General features: G+C 32.1%; 2 protein-coding genes across 3 annotated transcripts; one reads left to right on the forward strand and one right to left on the reverse strand.

Annotated features, from left to right (window-relative positions):
* Positions 1-17,910, reverse strand: LOC123679350 (hyccin). 2 transcript variants are annotated; one of them, XM_045616917.1, is made up of 6 exons: positions 17,773-17,910; positions 3,525-3,689; positions 3,114-3,409; positions 2,702-2,931; positions 2,395-2,538; positions 1-1,625 (listed from the first exon to the last, which is right to left on the reverse strand). In XM_045616917.1, exons 2-6 carry the CDS (start codon positions 3,687-3,689, stop codon positions 1,366-1,368), a joined length of 1,095 nt encoding a protein of 364 aa, XP_045472873.1. In that variant the 5' UTR covers positions 17,773-17,910; the 3' UTR covers positions 1-1,365. The 2 variants fall into 2 exon arrangements, with proteins under 2 accessions (XP_045472873.1, XP_045472872.1); XM_045616916.1 differs by lacking the exon at positions 17,773-17,910 and adding an exon at positions 3,744-4,116.
* On the forward strand, positions 7,911-12,807 carry LOC123679352 (pupal cuticle protein 20-like). Its single transcript, XM_045616920.1, has 5 exons — positions 7,911-8,062; positions 8,666-8,798; positions 10,304-10,421; positions 11,389-11,749; positions 12,421-12,807. Exons 1-4 carry the CDS (start codon positions 8,054-8,056, stop codon positions 11,747-11,749), a joined length of 621 nt encoding a protein of 206 aa, XP_045472876.1. The 5' UTR covers positions 7,911-8,053; the 3' UTR covers positions 12,421-12,807.
* Positions 17,911-17,959: the final 49 nt, after the last annotated feature.

Here is a 17,959-nt window from a genome sequence, read left to right on the forward strand (position 1 = left end):
TGAAAAACCATATAGATAATATATATTTAAATTTGAAACAATATACATGTGTTTTAGGTGTTTTCAATTAAAATTGGAAATATACACTCCAAAAGTATTCAGAAACAATACATTCAGATTTTAAACAATATACATGTCAGCAATTATGCTACAAATATAAAATTGCAATTTGACTTCATAGAAATTATGTACATTTCAATTTTCAACAACATAAGTGTCACTCATGTGATTTTGCTGCGCATCAAGAATCTCATTGTAACAACCATATAGATCATTTATATTTGAATTTGCAACAATATACATGTGCTTTAGGTGTGTTCAATTCAAGTTGGAAATATACACTTCAAAAGTATTCAGAAACAATACATTCAAATTTAAAATGACATACATGTCCGTAATTTTGCTACAAATATGAAATCGGAACTTAAATTTCATGGAAATGATCTACATCTCAATTTTCAGGAACATAAGTGTCACATGTGTGAGTATGCTGCAAAAATGTTATCCTATCTCATTAAAATTTAAAACTACAAGAGTTTAAGTTATGTGATTCTGGTGCGCATAAAAATCTCATCTGAAAAAACATATAGATTATTTATATTTGAATTTGCAACAATATACATGTGCTTTAGGTGTGTTCAATTCAAGTTGGAAATATACACTTCAAAAGTATTCAGAAACATACATTCGAATTTAAAATGACATACATGTCAGTAATTTTGCTACAAATATGAAATCGGAATTTAAATTTCATAGAAATTATGTACATCTCAATTTTCAGGAACATAAGTGTCACATGTGTGATTATGCTGCAAAAATGTTATCTTATCTCATTAAAATTTAAAACTACAAGAGTTTAAGTTATGTGATTCTGTTGTGCATGAAAATATCCAAGGGCATAAAGAGTTTTTACATTTGAATTGAGAGAAATATTGCTGCAAATCATGAATCGAATCTCAAAATAAAAAAAATTAATTTGAAAAGACATAAGTGTGATTTTAGTTCAAAGTAGAAATTAATCTCTAAAAGAGCAAATAAAATCAGTTCATTTAAAATTAGACTAAATGGAATTCACGTAACAATACTTTTATTAAATATGTGATTTCGAAACCTAATCTTTTTGATTTGAATTTGAGGCAAATGTTGCATGAGTTGGTTGATTGTGAAATCAAATTAAAGAATAAAATTAGTCATAATTTCAATACATTTTTTAACAACATACAATAAACTTTCATCGATTCTTATAAAAATGAAACAACACCAAATAAAGTTATCTAATCTAAGATAATTGATCATCATTATATACTCAACATTTATGACTGAGAAATGAGTAATATCACAAAAAAAATGTTTCTACCTTAAGTGTCAAACTGCACTTACATGCACCGTATTGTTAAATTCTGTATTTGAAGTGAATTCAGACATATCACCACTAGCCGCAGTCATTTCTACTTCGGCCGGCTTGTTCTTCTCTTTATGCTTTTTACTGAGCCCCGGCAGTTTCGGTAAATGACCTTTCAAAGCACTAACGGAGCCCTTAGATTTAGACTTTTCAGTCTCTTCTTGTTCTTCTGTTATCGAATCTAGAGGATCTTGATGATGATCGTCTTGTATGGGGATGTCATCTGAAATTATTGTTTTCATAGAAGCAAAACAGAAATATTTGAAATTGATGGAATCAATATTAGATGTGCCAGTCAAATCACACCTAAAATAGTGCTTAAGGCATTTATATATTCTTTCACAAGCCACGAAGTCTCTGGTTTTTGAATGAACGAGTGTTAGAATGAGTCTTCTATACAAATATTATACATTCTTTCCTCGAATTCACTGAATTTTCATTTAAATTTAGAGACAATTTCATTTAGAAAGGCGCAAATTAGTCTTTATTGTTGAGATAGTATCATAACAAATCATTATTGTCAGATTTCAAGCTATTTTAAGTTAGTAATAACCATTTATTCAAAACTTTTTCTCATCAATTTCTTGAGGCAATTTCATTTTACATTTTCTTCATCTTTTTTCATTATTCGTAGTTAGGTTTCACTGTGACGAATCATTCTTATCGTCTGAAATTTAAATACGATATTCAGCCGTTTACTTTCTTACTTACACTAATCCACAGTTCGCTAGAGAAAAGAATATATTGTTTTTCTCAGAGTTTATATGAAATATTTTTCAAAACAGATTTTTAACTCTTTCTTTTTTTTTGATATTTTTATTTTGGAATGATATTTGTTAAATATCATGTATTTTCTTGAAGATGACTAATTACAGTGAAAATTAGATTTGATGGTAATTTTTGATTCTACACTTTAAATTCTCATTATAGAATTCATTTGATGTAAAATAAATAAAAAATTATACTTAATATAAAGAGAGATAATAAATTACCTGGTAATTTCTTTGTTCTGAACGATGCATTTGTTATCATCGATTTTGATACACTTTGACTATGAGAAACACGGGGTGTTACAGCATTGATTGTTGGAGAATACTGAAGAAGGTTTTTCACAGAATTGGCTGCTAACAGTACATCTGGGAAAAAATTAGTTTTCATTATCAAGCAAATAGATTTCGAAAATTTTATACTTTGAGCATAAGTGTCACTTATGTGAGTATCAAATGTATTTTTGTTGAAAAAAAGTTCATTTGATAGTTTCGTAATCCAAATTCATTAGAATTAATTATCCTTGTATACCTGGGTATGCTTCGTAGGCTGCCCTTTGCGTTATGTCATTAAGGGCTTTCACCCCGCCACTGATACCTCGTTCCATCGCATTATAAACAATATTCAGCAACTCCACCAAAAACTGATTGGTCACCGGAATTCTACGGTTGGGAAGGACGGACTGCCCCGTTGTACTATCCGTATCGCTATTTAGCGAATTTCTACTTGATTTGTTCGCTTGAAATCCCTGAGTGACCAGTCTGAAAAAATGTTCAAACCTTCAGTTCGGTAGATAAAAGTATTGATTTGAGCTTTGCTCTTTTTTTTTATTTGAAATTTGTTGTTGTCAATGAGAACCTGACCCATAAAACGAATAGGGAGTTTACCACCATCTCGTTACTTTCTGATCAGTATAAATGATAGTATAAATTTGCCTTCTTACCTTGAGATTCCTTTGCAGGTATACTCTATACCCTGTGTAAGAGCATTTGACAGATACTGGTTGTAGAGAAAAATAAGTGCAGTTAAAACTCTACGTCTGTTCTGAGCATTTAAACATTCCACTTGGGGCAATGGCCCCCAGCTAACTAACTTGTTATTGCAATCCTCCCATCTCCTCAACGAGTTCTCAGCTATAAAAGAAGGCTCCAAATTTGTAGCGTCATGGTAAATACTAGATTGAGCTATACTTGGCAGTCGGAAAAATAATGTTTTAGGTAGACCTTTCGCATCAATGATCTGAAAAAACAAGAATTTCAATAACAATTTGCCCTTAAATAGGAAGGAAACTGGTTGTTTTTTATAATTTCAATGGAACAAAGACGATTTCTGAAATGCAGATAATTTTTCTCACCTCTAAATTATACAGGCTCACCAAAAGTGTTTGTACAGAAGATAAACTTTTGTCATTCAAATGAAGAAAAACTAACATTGGAATATATTGCAGGGTGAATCTTTTTAATTGTTTTTCTCCAGACCGATAGAAGTCTAACAATTGCCGACATATTCCATCCAACATCTAAAAGAAAAAACTACATAAATTTGTTCTCAAAGTATCCTAATGAAAATTTACATTATCTAATTTATATTTGGTTGGTTCTGAAAGGACATCAAATAATGCTATCATTATTTCATGATTGTGTTCTTGCTCTGTTGAATATGTATGAATTTCACTTTCAGTTAAGGCTTCGAATTCTTCCATCCATTCCATTACTAAAATATCTGCCATAGTTTTGGGTCTAAATTTCAAAGTTCAGATTTAATTTGATCAAATAATTAACGTCGATTGATGATATACTCCTATTATATTATAGTATACAAGTGATTTTGTGAATTACGTTAAATCAAAATGTAAATGAATGAAAATGTTGAGATGAGAAACGAAAAATTTGCTTGATCAAAATATTTAAATAATTTAATCTGCCAATTTGTCACTTCGATTAAAAATCCTGACAGATCTTTAATCATAGATAATCATAAAAAAACTCATAGACCTCTAATTAGATCTATGATGAAACCTTAGAACTATTATAGATGTGTTTGGTTTTTGGACATCCTACTTAAAATATTAATAATCTATATTCTAAAGATGAAACGGAACAATTGGCAATTTGTAATCATACATATTTTAATTCGATCATGTCTATGAATTGGATTCGATTATATAGTGACATCTAAGATTAGTAGCTCAAACCGAGCTTTGGCAGTGCCGTCAATATTACAGGATTCTACACTTAGTTGGCTATTCCAAATTCAAGTTCAATAAATTGTGTATAGATGGCTAGCGAGCAAATTCTTTACTGAATTGAATTTTTGGAATTTTTATCAGAATATCCCAGTTTTTGGGTTAGCTAAGAAGAAACAAGCAACAGGTTCAAAATCAGCATGAAAAATTCTTCAGGATATCAAATTCTGAAGGTGATTCGAAGAAAAACATTTTTGCCAAAATTCTTTCCACAAAAATCGAAATAACTTAATTTTGGGTGCTTCTAGGGAGGAACTGATTGCAAATGCGAATTCAGCATGAAAAATTCTTCATAACATCAAATTTTGAAGTCGATCTGAAACAAAAACTTTTTTTGGCGAAAAAATATCCAAGGTTATAGTCTTGGTTTTTCCGAAAAAATTGACCGATCAAATTCGAACATTTTATGATAGTTTTAGGTAGATTCGAGATCGTAGATTCCGAATTCGGCATCGATTCTTACCAGAAAAATTTTTCTATACCGCAAAAGCACAGTTTACACTCAACTGGAATGTCTCAGTTCTGGGGCATGAATACCTATTTTACAAGCCTCAGAAATTGGTCACCAGAGGGCAAAGCGAAAATTCCTCTTACAAAGTTCAAAATATCTCGGAATTGAGACGTTTTAGAAGCAAATTAATTGCACAGATATAATCGGCGTGTTCAAATGGTTCTTCTATCAAAAATTCAGGTTAATTTTTTTTTTTTGAAAATGTATCCAAGGTAAATAAAGTCTTGGCTTTTTCGAAAAATTGACCAATCGAATTTGGATATATTTTGTGTTATTTTAGATGTTTCACATTTTATTAAGGAAAAACTCATATACACAGAAAAAAATATGATGCATAAATTTTGAAATATAGAAATTTTATCAAAAAAAATGTTTAAACTCCCAATGATTCCACAGTTTCCACGAAGTTTAATATGAACATTCGTTTCACTTTTTCACAAATGATTCCTAAATTTCAGTTCGATCAGACGAATTTTACTCTACATATTCACATCATGTCTTGTTAATTTTTTTTTGGAAAATGACTCATGCCTTGACCCAAAGTTAAAGAAGGCCAAGGTGACAAAGTCAAGGCCACATCTATGATGGCATGATGGTCTGCGACATCTCTTCAAATGGCGGTGAAACCGAAGCTCAGTTATTCTAGTTTGATTAAGGAATTTTACCATTACATAAATTGAACATCATTCTTGTCACTGATGATCGTATTTGGAACACATCGTCCAAGCTTAATTGATTGAATGGTCATCAAAGATTACGCAAGGCAGACGAAGGTGGCTGGTTTTGTGCATAAAATCATCTTTATTTGGGATTCTTTTTTTGGTTTATTACTTCTAATGATAAAGCTATGAAATCGTTCGAAAAAAAAACAATTAAATCCAAACTTATGCAATTCAGATTTACTGTCGATATGTAGGCAGTAAAAGATAATTGTAAGTAGAGAAGAATGCAAGATAAGCTACTTTTTGAAACATTACCTACATGAAGTTTTCTTTGGATATCTAGATCATTTCAACACCTACTTTTCTTAAAACTTCAATCAACTCTCAGGCCTAACCAGTAAAAACACATTTTTTCTTAATTCTTTGAAAAGTCAAAGAATTAAGAAAAAACGAATAAAGATTCGATAACATAGCCACCTTCAAGTGTAATACAAGAAGTAGGTACTACAAAGCTCCTTTAAATTTACCACATCTTTTCTTTAGAAAGATTCCTCTTTGCTTTAGAAATAGGCTTCAACTTTGGCAATCACTTCTTCATTAGAATCAAATTTATTCTCCTGGAGAATAATATCAACTGAAGATATGCCGAATCAAAGAAATCATCAAAATATTTAGAAACATTCATTTTGACAAAATGAAATGGAGACCATCCCAACAAACAGAAAAGCTGAAAAAGTCTCATTAATATTTATCGCTCATAAGATCTGCTAAAATGTTTGCAAACTTCTTTAATGAAAATTCAATATGATTGAAATGAAGTGCAGTTTGATTTGAAAAGTTTGCATACAAATAAGCAGATTATATGAGCGATAAATAATGATGATACTTTTACAGCAGAAAATATGCAATCATTTCGAACTCCTCAAGAGAATTCAAACTATGTTTCTGTATGTTGACGTGGACATATTTTATCAAAATGAATTTTTCTGAATATTTAATTTGACTTATCTTTGATTGATATTATTAGTAGGTGTATTAGAGTTGGGTAATCTTATTTGAGCCTTCGTATAACTGTATATATTAGGCACAACATGTCCCAACAAAAAAAGAAGACTATAATCACTAGAACAGGGCACACCATTTGAATAAATGGACTTATTGACATTTTTTAAAGGTCATTTTTTGAAATTTGCAGTGTCTTTCGGAGCACCTGTAGAGTGAACTATAAATTGGGAGAAGCCTTGGAAAGTTTTTTTATCGAAAAATTTATCGAAAAAATTGATCTTCATCAAAAAGTACTACAGACAGATGAATGATGACAAGTGGGATACTTTTCGAAAACAGAATTTCATGGGGATCATGAGATAATATAAAAATTGGGCATTCTTATTTGAAAAACAGGGTGGTATCGTGGTTCACCACTTTCGGACCAGACTGTATAGATAATTTAGGCTAATGCGCTGAGTACTGTCGATTCCGTCAAAATTTGAAACATACGCCTATCCAAAAATTTTCAAGTGTTATGGAACACTATTGACTCACCCTGTATAAAGACATGTATTTAAATGGGAAAAATCGAACTTTCCAGACATTCTTCCATTATTTCTCTTAGTTTTTTCGTTTCTTGAAAAAAATTGTTCGAAAAGAGTGATGAATTATATTGTGATAAAAGTATCACGTAAATTCACATTTTCATAACTTGTCACAGTCCATGACTTCAGATTTATGTTCAGAAGACTATATTAAGTATACTGAAGCAAAAATTTAAACTTTTTCGTTCCTATCACCCTGTAACCAAAGAATATCTTTCAGAGAAGGGATATATTTTTTTAGAAAATTTTCGGTTACTTGCAGGTAAGATCGAAGAAATGCCAAGATTCAAGAATATACAAGAAGCACGGAATGTTAGTTCTGTGTCGAGTTTATGGCAAGAAATATTTAAAAAATAATTTCTAAATTTGACCACTAAAAAGTTCGATTTCATCTGAACTGGAGAACTTTGAATGCAGAAGGTTCTTCTTCTATGATTGGGTGCTTGTATCAAAAGGAAAATATGAACCTTCCAAGCATGCATTTAAGACTTTTATAAGCTCTTCCAGGATTGGTCTCAACAGGACACAAAAATATTTGCACTTTGAACTTCGGCCTTATTGCGCTGATAAACTTAGATGTGCATTTCTCAAATCTGTGTTGTCGTTTTGAAGGTGTAATTGTTGCATCAGGTGCATTACCGTAAAGTGAATCCTTTCTCTATATACTCTTACCTTTTCAGGCTCATTCACATTAGATCGTCTCATCTCAAGTATTTTTATTGAAGATGATCTCGTTTTACTGTCATACAGATCGATTTTCTGTAGTGGGATTGTCATTGATTCAATATAAAAGAACCCCAAGTCAATTGTGATATCAGTGCAGTTCGATACCTTTCTGGTTATTCAGCCATTTCAAACAAACAGGAAGCAACAATGAAATTGGTGAGATATTCGAAAAACATCATTTATATTTTGTACGATACGGTATTTTTTACCAAGACGGTAGGTCTTGGTTACCGGTTGCTTGGCCAAAGCGTCGGTAAGTCATTTTACCGACGTCTAAATTACTTGTCGGCGGAAATTTCGATTTGTTTATTAGAAAAAACCCATCAAACATTGAGATTCGATGTTTAATGATGGGATCTCTGAAAACACAGCGGTTAGGGTGCCTCTTTGCCTTTTTTTTCGAGAAACGAAAGTAATTGAAAACCTTATGTTGATATTTTCTTTAATGTTCAAAATATGAAGTTGAAATTTTCAATTTTCATCAGATAATCGTAACTCACACATGAAACATTCTTTATGTGAAATTCTCTCAAATCTGTTGGTAATTCTGGAAAAATCAGTTCCTCTTAAGTGTAATAACTAAAAATGTTTGGGTCATTGCATGTTCAATCACAACTATCAGACTAAATGGAAAATTTCACTTTAATAATGTTTTTGTTCAACGATTTTTCAGTGATATAGATATCTTAAACAATAACTTTGATCATTTGAATGTATTTTCCGTTCTTGATACTCAACACACTATTGTTTTTGTTGCAGTGGTTCGCACTAGCTCTGGTAGCATCATGTTCCGCTGCTAGATTAGAAAATACGTACCTACCACCAAATGGTGCTGCAGGTGCTGGTGGAGGCAATGGAATACCACCCCCATATAGACCAGGGGGAGGACCAGGTATGGACTTTGATCATTATTCGCCAAAAATTTCAATGTTTTTAATTCATCTTGAAAATTCAAAATTCTTCTGCACCTTTGGCTTCTTAATACCAATAGAGAACACTTTAGGAGCATTTGAATTGGAAAAAAATTAAACTACCCTCGAAATTATAAACTGAAAAGAATCGAAACATTACAAAAATATGTACGAAATTTGGTGAAAAATCCCTAGATTTGTGAAAATGAATTCAATATGCTTAATTCGGTCTTCTGAACACAAAATTGAAGTCAAAACTTCCTGCCCTGTGACATGCCATAAAAAAATAGAATGATTCTTCCAACACAATGTCATTCATGTATTTTTTTCGAAGAATTTTCTGTAGGAAACAAAAAAGCATATAAAACGATCGATTCCTCCTTTTTCGATACCGTGGAAGAATATTCTGCAATAAATTTCTCTATTTCGAATAAGAACGATCTTTTTATCGGAATTTACAAATTTTCAAAAAATTAATGCTTCGTCTTCTTGCAATGAACTCTTTTTTGATACTAGACTTTCTTTTATCCTCCATGCAAAAAATTGCAAAAAATCAGTCGTTTTCTTTGGTTTTGCATCTTGAAAACTTAACATCACACATGGATTCACAACATCTCCCAAAAAACAATCACTCATTAAAATCTTTGCCATCTATTTCCCTAACACCCTGTATGGAGACATTACCAAGAAGATCTCCATTATTCTCATTCATTTCGATCCATATAATTCTTACCGACTGACGTGTTTGCATTGCAAATGCACAAGTCAGGGTCCTTCTTTCTTCGTGCTCTATATTTTTCTCTATTAACCTACTGGCATTGGAACTTGTGCAATTTTGTGCTCTTCGATCGCATGGAAATGATGCAGTGACCAGATTAGTCGAGTGTTAACAACATATTTCAACCGATACAATAACATAATTCAAACGGATCCGCAGCTTCTTCAACATTCGTGATAGGTGACTTGCATTCATTCAGCCCAGGAATCCAGATCGTTACCAAATATAGGATCGAGTAGTCTTCATTTCATCAGAGATGACATATCTGATTCATTCAATTTTATAGACTCGATAAACAATGGGTTTGAGCAACTTTGTGGGATGCACCTAGGGGAATTTTTGTTCGTGAGATGAATTAAGTATTTTCAAATTCCGAATTTGTTTGCAACATAACCAATTGTTGGCGACAGTTATCAGAAAAAAAAATATATAAGTCAATGAACGAATACAGAAATGATTCGATCGATCAAATCATCACAATAAAAGTTTTTTACTGTATATTCAAAGTCTATAGACTTACGATATCTTGAAGTTGACCACAGGTTATGGGCCCAGATACCCACTTGCCTGTTTATTTGAATAAAATCATAATAGTCATTGTATCTGCTTAGTCTAAGTTTCTTTTCGTTTTTTGGCAAAAATGAACTTGTATCTCAGATACCTTATGTCATTAGAAATTCTCGTTTTTTTAACCGTTTTACTCCACAGGAGGCAATGGAGGAGGAAGAAATGGAGGTGGAAGAAATGGTGCAGCATCGGATGATGCTTCAGCCACGATAATATCTCAGGAATACGAAAATAATGGAGATGGAAGTTATAAATACAGGTATTAATGAACACACTCAATTGATAAGTGTTACGAGATATTCTAGTAATGTTTCTTTCGCTTCTTTTGATTCAAGTTTTTGAATTCATTTCTTTTCAATGTTTAACTTTCAACACCTACAAAAAATCGCATATAAAGGGGTTTCCAATAAGAGGTTTCATCTTTTACTGAAGAAAATCGAGTAATCAAAAATTTCACTTTTGTAAAGGGTGTTTTTTTTAGAGCTATAGAACTTTAAATTGCAATAAAACAACGATGGATTATTCGATTGACATGAATTTTATTCATCCGCAAGATAATCTTGTAGCATTACATTTTAAATATGATTTCTGGCATATGACCGCCACGGCTGGCTCGGATGTAGTCCAATCTGGACGTCCAATTTTAGATTAATTTTTCCAACATTTGTGGCCATGTATCGGCAATAACACGGCGAATGTTGTCTTCCAAATGGTCAAGGGTTTGTGGCTTATCCGCATAGACCAATGACTTTACATAGCACCACAGAAAGTAGTCTAGCGGTGTTAAATCACAAGATCTTGGAGGCCAATTCACAGGTCCAAAACGTGAAATTAGGCGGTCACCAAACGTGTCTTTCAATAAACAATTGTCTTACCGCTCTTAGATCAGAGTAATGTTCGTTACAATTTTTGTTTACAAGCTTATTTAACATTTTATATGATTGATAAATTCAAAAGGAAAACTCTAATCTTGAAATTTCCAGTTACACTTGTATGCTGAACAAAAACTGATTACAGCAACATCCAGAAATTTGTGTAAAGAATAAAAAGTTGATACTACGGATGAGAAAGAAACAGACCCAAAATAAAAAGTTGTATTGGTCGTTGGTGTCTTGCAACCTCTAAAAAACAGCATATTTTAATCAAAAGACTTCGTACACTTGTTAGTTCATAGAAAAAGGCTTTTAATGAAGCTCTAATAAAACAATTTCTCTTTTATAATTCAGTTACGAGACGAGCAACGGCATCAAAGCCCAGGAAGAAGGTGAATTGAAACCAGGCGGTGAAGAAGGCATCCAATCAGCAGTCGGTTCCTTCTCTTACACAGCACCCGACGGTACAGAGATCAAACTTGAGTATACCGCTGATGAGAATGGTTTTGTTCCCAAGGGAGACCATCTCCCAACCCCACCACCAATCCCACCAGAGATCCTCAAATCCCTGGAAGAAAATGCAGCAGCTGAGGCCAACGGCAACGGAAACGGAAACGGTGGATACCCCGGTGGTAACGGCAACGGTAACGGAAACGGCAGAGGCAACGGTAACGGAAACGGCAGAGGCAACGGAAATGGTGGATACCAATATTAGGTTAGTTTTATATTTTACTTTTTTTGGGACACCCTGTGCATTTACAAACAACTTGAGGATGTAGCCCTAATGATACTTTGTCGAAAAAAAATCGCGTCAATGGTGGAACATCCTGTATATCTGCACCATATCATAGAAGAACTCTCTGCATATAAATTCATCTATTTCAGATTAAATTTATCTTTTTCTCGTGGAAATTACCAATTTTTTTTTTGAGTTAAAGATGCTTGTTCTTGCGGCTTATGGTATTTCTTCGACTCTTCTTCAAAATCTATGTTTCATTTCGGGAAAATTTGAATATTTTTTCTTGTGAAAAAGTTATATAGCTGAATTCTTAGAAACCTCTTTGAAATCCGACGGGTAGACTCTAAGATATTAAAATTTCGAACAAAAGTTTCCATATTCAAAATGATAAGCCATGAACATATGTAAAATGTTACAATTCTTCTTGGCAATATTGAAGCTTCAACAAAAATTAATTGGCCCTCACAGAAATAATCATTTTCCTGTAATTTTCGAGAATATTATGGTCCACATAATACCACCATGAAGAACTCCATAGCACCTCAAAAATTAACTTGTTAACCCATATGTATGGAAATTTTTCTCAATTTTTCAAAGATACTATCAGTCTATAATGTATTTGATAGAAATTTTCGAATTTGTTCTAGGAGCCTCAAGTCTTAAACCGAAACAAGATGTGCCTGGAAATATAGAATTGTGTACTGGAAGTGATCCTGATATATTTGCTTGGTAACCAATAAATATTTCTTCCATTTATCGACTATGAGCCTCTTTTGCAATTGACTGTGTTCTATGGAGTTATGAAGATAGCCAAATATTTATAATTTATAACTATGGAAATGTCATATAATGAAACACCTCACTTTATCTGTTTAATTTTCGAATGCAATTCTTGAATTAGTTATTAGTAGCGAGGATTGCATTCTTATATTTGTCTACGTATAAAATGGATTTATGTGAATGTGTGATTTATAACTTGTATAAATGTTGACTATATAATATATTTATTTCTTGAATAAACGATCATTTTTGAACTCATATTTTTTCTTTCAAATCCATTCGAAGTTTTGTTGGAATAAAATCAATGGGACTTTTCAAATATTGAGCTGATCCATCTGTTACCACTTGGTAGTTGATCTTAGTCAAAAGAAATTTTATAATTTCTATGTATTTTTACCAAAAATATGATGATAAGAATTTGGGGTTTATATTGTGTAACCGCCTGATTTCAAACTTATATTTCAAGTATTTCAAGTTCATCTTCATATTTTTTTACCAATTCTACCAAAAATAAGTAATTCTCCACCTTTGCAATACATTGTATGAAAATGATCAGTCTTTACCCACAATTTCGATCATGAAAATGATTCATTTGGAATCTAAAAGCAGGACTTAACTATTGAGGAATTGAAATAATACCTGTAATTTTAGACATTTGCATAACGGTAAAAAATACCAATGTTTTCTCCTTTTTTACCGAAATGTGTAACCCTTTCTTGTACAGTAACCCTCAAAAATAATCTGTTCCATTTGTAGAACCTTCAGAGTCTATAGATGAACTTGAAATATTTAAAAACATAGAAATTATATAACTTGTTTTAATAATCAAATACATATTTGACTATTGGAGAGAATTTATCTTTGGTAGAATTGCAAAACAACTAAATGCAGGAGATACAAATTTCGCGTCAGTATTTACAGGCTGTTTCTAAATTGTTAAAAAGAAAATGACAGATTCTTCAGATAATTTTAAGAAAAAAGTCCTATAAACACCGAAAACGCTTTGTTTTCGAAATGTTTTAAAATTGTTTTAAAATTTGATTTATTTCCAAGTTTTTTCTCATACCACCTTCCTTTTAAAAGATATTCAACATAAATTTGACATAGATATTCTAATTTAGAGTTTTATTGTCATGTGATATGCTAATTTGGAATTAAAATCTACGGGGTGATATTTTTTTATGGAACAGTTCTCGCTTCTTTTTTTCAGAACACTTTTTGGTTGACAACTGGTAGTTTAGAAAAATATTAAAAGAAATTTCGGTTCAGTGCTACAATTTTTGATTTCTTATAGTCTTCATGTATATGCCACCGGTTTCGAGAAAAAAATTTCAAACAATTCTCTAGTAATCCTCAGGAAAATCCTAATCATTATAAAGATCCAGTTAATAAACTGTGATGAATAAATTAATTAATAGTTTTGGTACTTATCAACCTAATCTGTAGTAAAGATTAATAAATATTCAATAAACTAGTATAATCATCTCAAAAAAATAGGACTACATGAAACACTGTATCTCGAAAACAAAGCGTTTGCTGGACCATGTTTATAAACTATAGTACTTTTTTCTTAAAATTATCCGAAGAAACTCTCATCAATCTCTCTTGACTAAGCCATTAAAAAAAATTCATTCAAGCAGGTTTGTCAATGATCAATTAAATTTCTCGACGGAATAATCGAATATCATTGTTTTTCTAAAAAAGTTTTGGATGTAAGCTAACGTTGAAAATATTCAAATCTGAATCTCAAGGCTGTTTTCAGTAATAACCAAACAGAACAAGAAGAAAAAAATTGGGTAACTTTTATTGAATCGTGTTCGTCTGCATGCCCACGTCTTGACTTCTATAAAAGTAGTCGGTGTACACTTCTTCACCATATCAAAGATGCCGCTCTTAGACCAATAAAGATATTAAACGTTATTGCTGCAGATACCTGTTCTCAACTCCTTCACGCGGGCAACATTAGGCCCAGAGTCTAATAAAACCATGCCGATGTCATTTATTGTCTTTATCTACTCACCAGTTTTTTTTTCAGAGAGATATTTTCATTTCACCAAATAAAATTCACCTATTTCATTGTCACCGATAAATAAAAAAATAGGACAAAATATTCTCGAAAATACGAAGCCATAAAACGTATTTTAGAATGAAAAGAAATCTAATCGAACGCAATTTAGCATATAATTTTGTTTATGTGCAGTTAGATGCCAATTATAACTTTTTTTGCAGTTTCTCAAAAAAACTGAATAATGTGAACAATTTTCGTTTTGCTGATTTCGATGCAGCACTTCAATTCTTCAAAAAATGCTCTGTGATGTGAATTAGGGATGTCTATTCTAACACCGCTAACCGATTTGGTGTAAACCTCACAATTTGAGAAAATTTGAAATCGAAATTTCTGAAAAATCAGTAAAAATTGAATCTCAATTCAAAAATCGTATATCTAAGTACTAAATATTTGTCACAGACCCCTCAAATGAAAAGGTTTCAAGTGCGTAGTTTATGTCCAGAAGAAGTGGTAGCCTCGAAAAAATTATCAATTTTTTTTTGGAAAATTTTAGATTATTATCTTTAATTCATGAAATGAAAGGCTAACCACTCAAATGCAAGAGTTTTCGTGATCTACGTAATCGAATCAATCAATAAAATGGTAGAAAATTCCCATGAAGAAACGTTTAATTGAAAAATTCATGCATAATATTCCGATATGAAAAAAGAATAGTAAAAATTGGATCTCTATAAAAGAATCGTTATATCTCCCTAAATATTTATCACAGACTCCTCAAATAATAACGTTTTTTGAAGATCGAGCTCTGATCTAAAAAATGATGAGGTTTTAAATTCGTATCTTGTGTCTAGTTCTGATCTAGAACATAGTGAGGTTTCAAGTGCGTAGCTTATGTCCAAAAGAAGCTCCAGCTCAGGAGCCATCGCTTGTAGTGATATACTTTTTGATTTCTTATAGTTTTGTCGTATCTGCAACCATTTTGAGAATAAACTTTAAAATTTTCTTGAAATCTTCTGGAGAATCCAAATAATCATAAAAATCTAGTGATGAATAAATCATAAAATATTTTTTATGCTTGTTTATTTGATCTGTTGCAATGATCCATGAAGATTCGTATAATCATCACAACAAACTAGTACTACAAGAAACACCCTGTATACCGAAAACAAAGCGGTTGTGGATCAATGTTTATTGGATTTTTTTTTGTAAAAATTATGCAAGGTATCCCCATTTATGAATACCCTGTATTTGGGTATTTCTTCCGGTACCTACCCCTTGCAGTCTACTCATCGAAAGTGAAATGATTTTTATTGGACCGGACCGTCTTTTTTTTTAGTTTCCTGTGACAGGTAAATATGTAGATTTCATTAGAATCAAGGGAGGGACCACACACCGTTACAACTGAGACAGGTAAGGGACAGTGTAAGCAAATATTGTATAACAATAAAGAGTGGAGCCACTAATAGGGTACCAGAGAATATTGGGGTCATGATACGGCTTCGGAAGCTTTGACAGGTTTTTTTTGTTGTATATTTTGATTTTCAGTGACTGCGTTTGTGGAGCAATCGACAACAATGTCGTCTTGAAACAAAATCATTATGGGACCCAATATTTCGATTAGGTAAATTCGTCAAATTAACTATCTGAATTTTTTCATATACACACAAAATCTCAGAGAATTCCAATAGATTTTGAGAAATAAAAAAAAATTGAACTCCTATTCTGGAAAATCATTTGATTTTTTTTTCTCGAAATCGGTAGCAGATACGACAAAACTACATGAAACCTAAAAGTGTATTGTAGGACTGAAGTTTCTTTTTACATTTTGCTTAAGAACCAGTTCATTAAAAAAAAATAGTTCTGGAGGGGGGAAGTTGGCACTATTCCAGAAAAAAATATCAACCTGTAGATTTGCATTCAAAATTAGCATTTCACATGATGAAAACTTCAAATTGGAATATAAATGACATATTATAGTTATATAACTACACTTTTTTCTTGGAATGATCTAAGGAATCTGTGAAAAACTATCCAGGGAATCCCTCATTTTCATTTGTTCCTCCAATTTAAGATTAGGATCACACTATATAGATTTATATCGTAAAAGGAAAATGCGGAACCTTTAAAACATGGATTTATAATTTTTTTAACGCTTTTTCGTTTCCTAAAAAAATGGTTCCAGTTAATAATTGAAATTGTATTGATTTATCACTGTATTTTATGTTTTCTTGACTTCAGATTTGTGTTTAGATGACTTGATTGAAAAATATCCTGCTAAAATTCCGTGAATACTTGAACTCGAAGCTCACTGACGAACTCCACTGTCTCTACGTCAGTATTTTTCTCATTTTTGAGCGCTTTTTCCCCGAACCAGTCCCTTTGTCATTTCTGTCACAATTCTTGTAAATTTTGAATTTAGGTAAGTCAGGAATGGTCTCCAACGATTAGGTTCAACTTGCTGATGACGAATCTGTCCTCAAATTCACGATAACATTCAACAAAAATGCCCTGAATAGTCGAAATTATTAGGGAATGTTTGGATCTCGAATGATGTGGTTCAAATCGTGAAAGGACAACATCCGACTAGGGGTTTTGTAAATGTGGCCGTCCGAAATATTGTTTTCCTGATAATTTCAAAACCACAGATTCCATCGAATCCATCGATATGAAAATTGGTATTTGGATGTAGAATGACAATTTAGGGCCTCATGCGAAATTTCATGTTCATAGCGTCATCAGAAGCATAGCAAATTCGAGAAGAATATCGATAAAAATGAGAAAAGTACTAACGTGAAGTCAGAGTGCTCGTCATTCATGCGCCAGAGGCACCCTTGGAGACCACATTAACACATATATAGAGTTCTGCGTTGTTCAAAGGTGAAATTGGTGCATAAGCGCTCAAAAGCTTGTAAGTTCAAGTCAGTACTTTTCTCATTGATTTTTTTATCTAAATATTGAATAAAAAAGAGTATTGGAATATTCATTGGTGGACCTAGGTGTAGATATTACATCGGAATGACCTATTTTGAAAAAACAAATAAATATGAATTAATAATAAATTTTGTTTGTTCCATTGGCCAATTCTCGGTACTTTTTCGACGTGCTAGCATTGTATAATGACTAAAGTTTTTATAAAACAGTAGTTAGTACTTTAGTAGAGAATAATGATCTTCGATTAGACAAATGGAACTACTGAAAAATATCGAAATACCTATTTGATCCTCGAAGCAACAATATCAACAAGTGGCCACGATTACCATCGCAGAGATTATACGCAGGAATGAAAGACAACTTTCAAACCACACCCGAAAAAAGAATCCTCTTCACATGCACTAAATAGCAAGCAAACACTAGACCGTATTTTGGGTAGGCATACAATTCGGGTACCACTGGTACCA

Source organism: Harmonia axyridis, chromosome 4 (assembly GCF_914767665.1).
Source record: "Harmonia axyridis chromosome 4, icHarAxyr1.1, whole genome shotgun sequence".
Classification (NCBI taxonomy): Eukaryota; Metazoa; Arthropoda; class Insecta; order Coleoptera; family Coccinellidae; genus Harmonia; species Harmonia axyridis.

Coding starts and splice junctions, on each gene's coding strand:
- LOC123679350 (XM_045616916.1), bottom strand. CDS start 3,899: ATGGCAGATATTTTAGTAATGGAATGGATGGAAGAATTCGAAGCCTTA. Junction 3,410..3,524: donor TGAGCCTGTATAATTTAGAG/GTGAGAAAAATT, acceptor TTGTTTTTTCAG/ATCATTGATGCGAAAGGTCT. Junction 2,539..2,701: donor AGCCTACGAAGCATACCCAG/GTATACAAGGAT, acceptor ATTTTTTCCCAG/ATGTACTGTTAGCAGCCAAT.
- LOC123679352 (XM_045616920.1), top strand. Junction 8,799..10,303: donor TAGACCAGGGGGAGGACCAG/GTATGGACTTTG, acceptor TTTACTCCACAG/GAGGCAATGGAGGAGGAAGA. Junction 10,422..11,388: donor GATGGAAGTTATAAATACAG/GTATTAATGAAC, acceptor TTTATAATTCAG/TTACGAGACGAGCAACGGCA.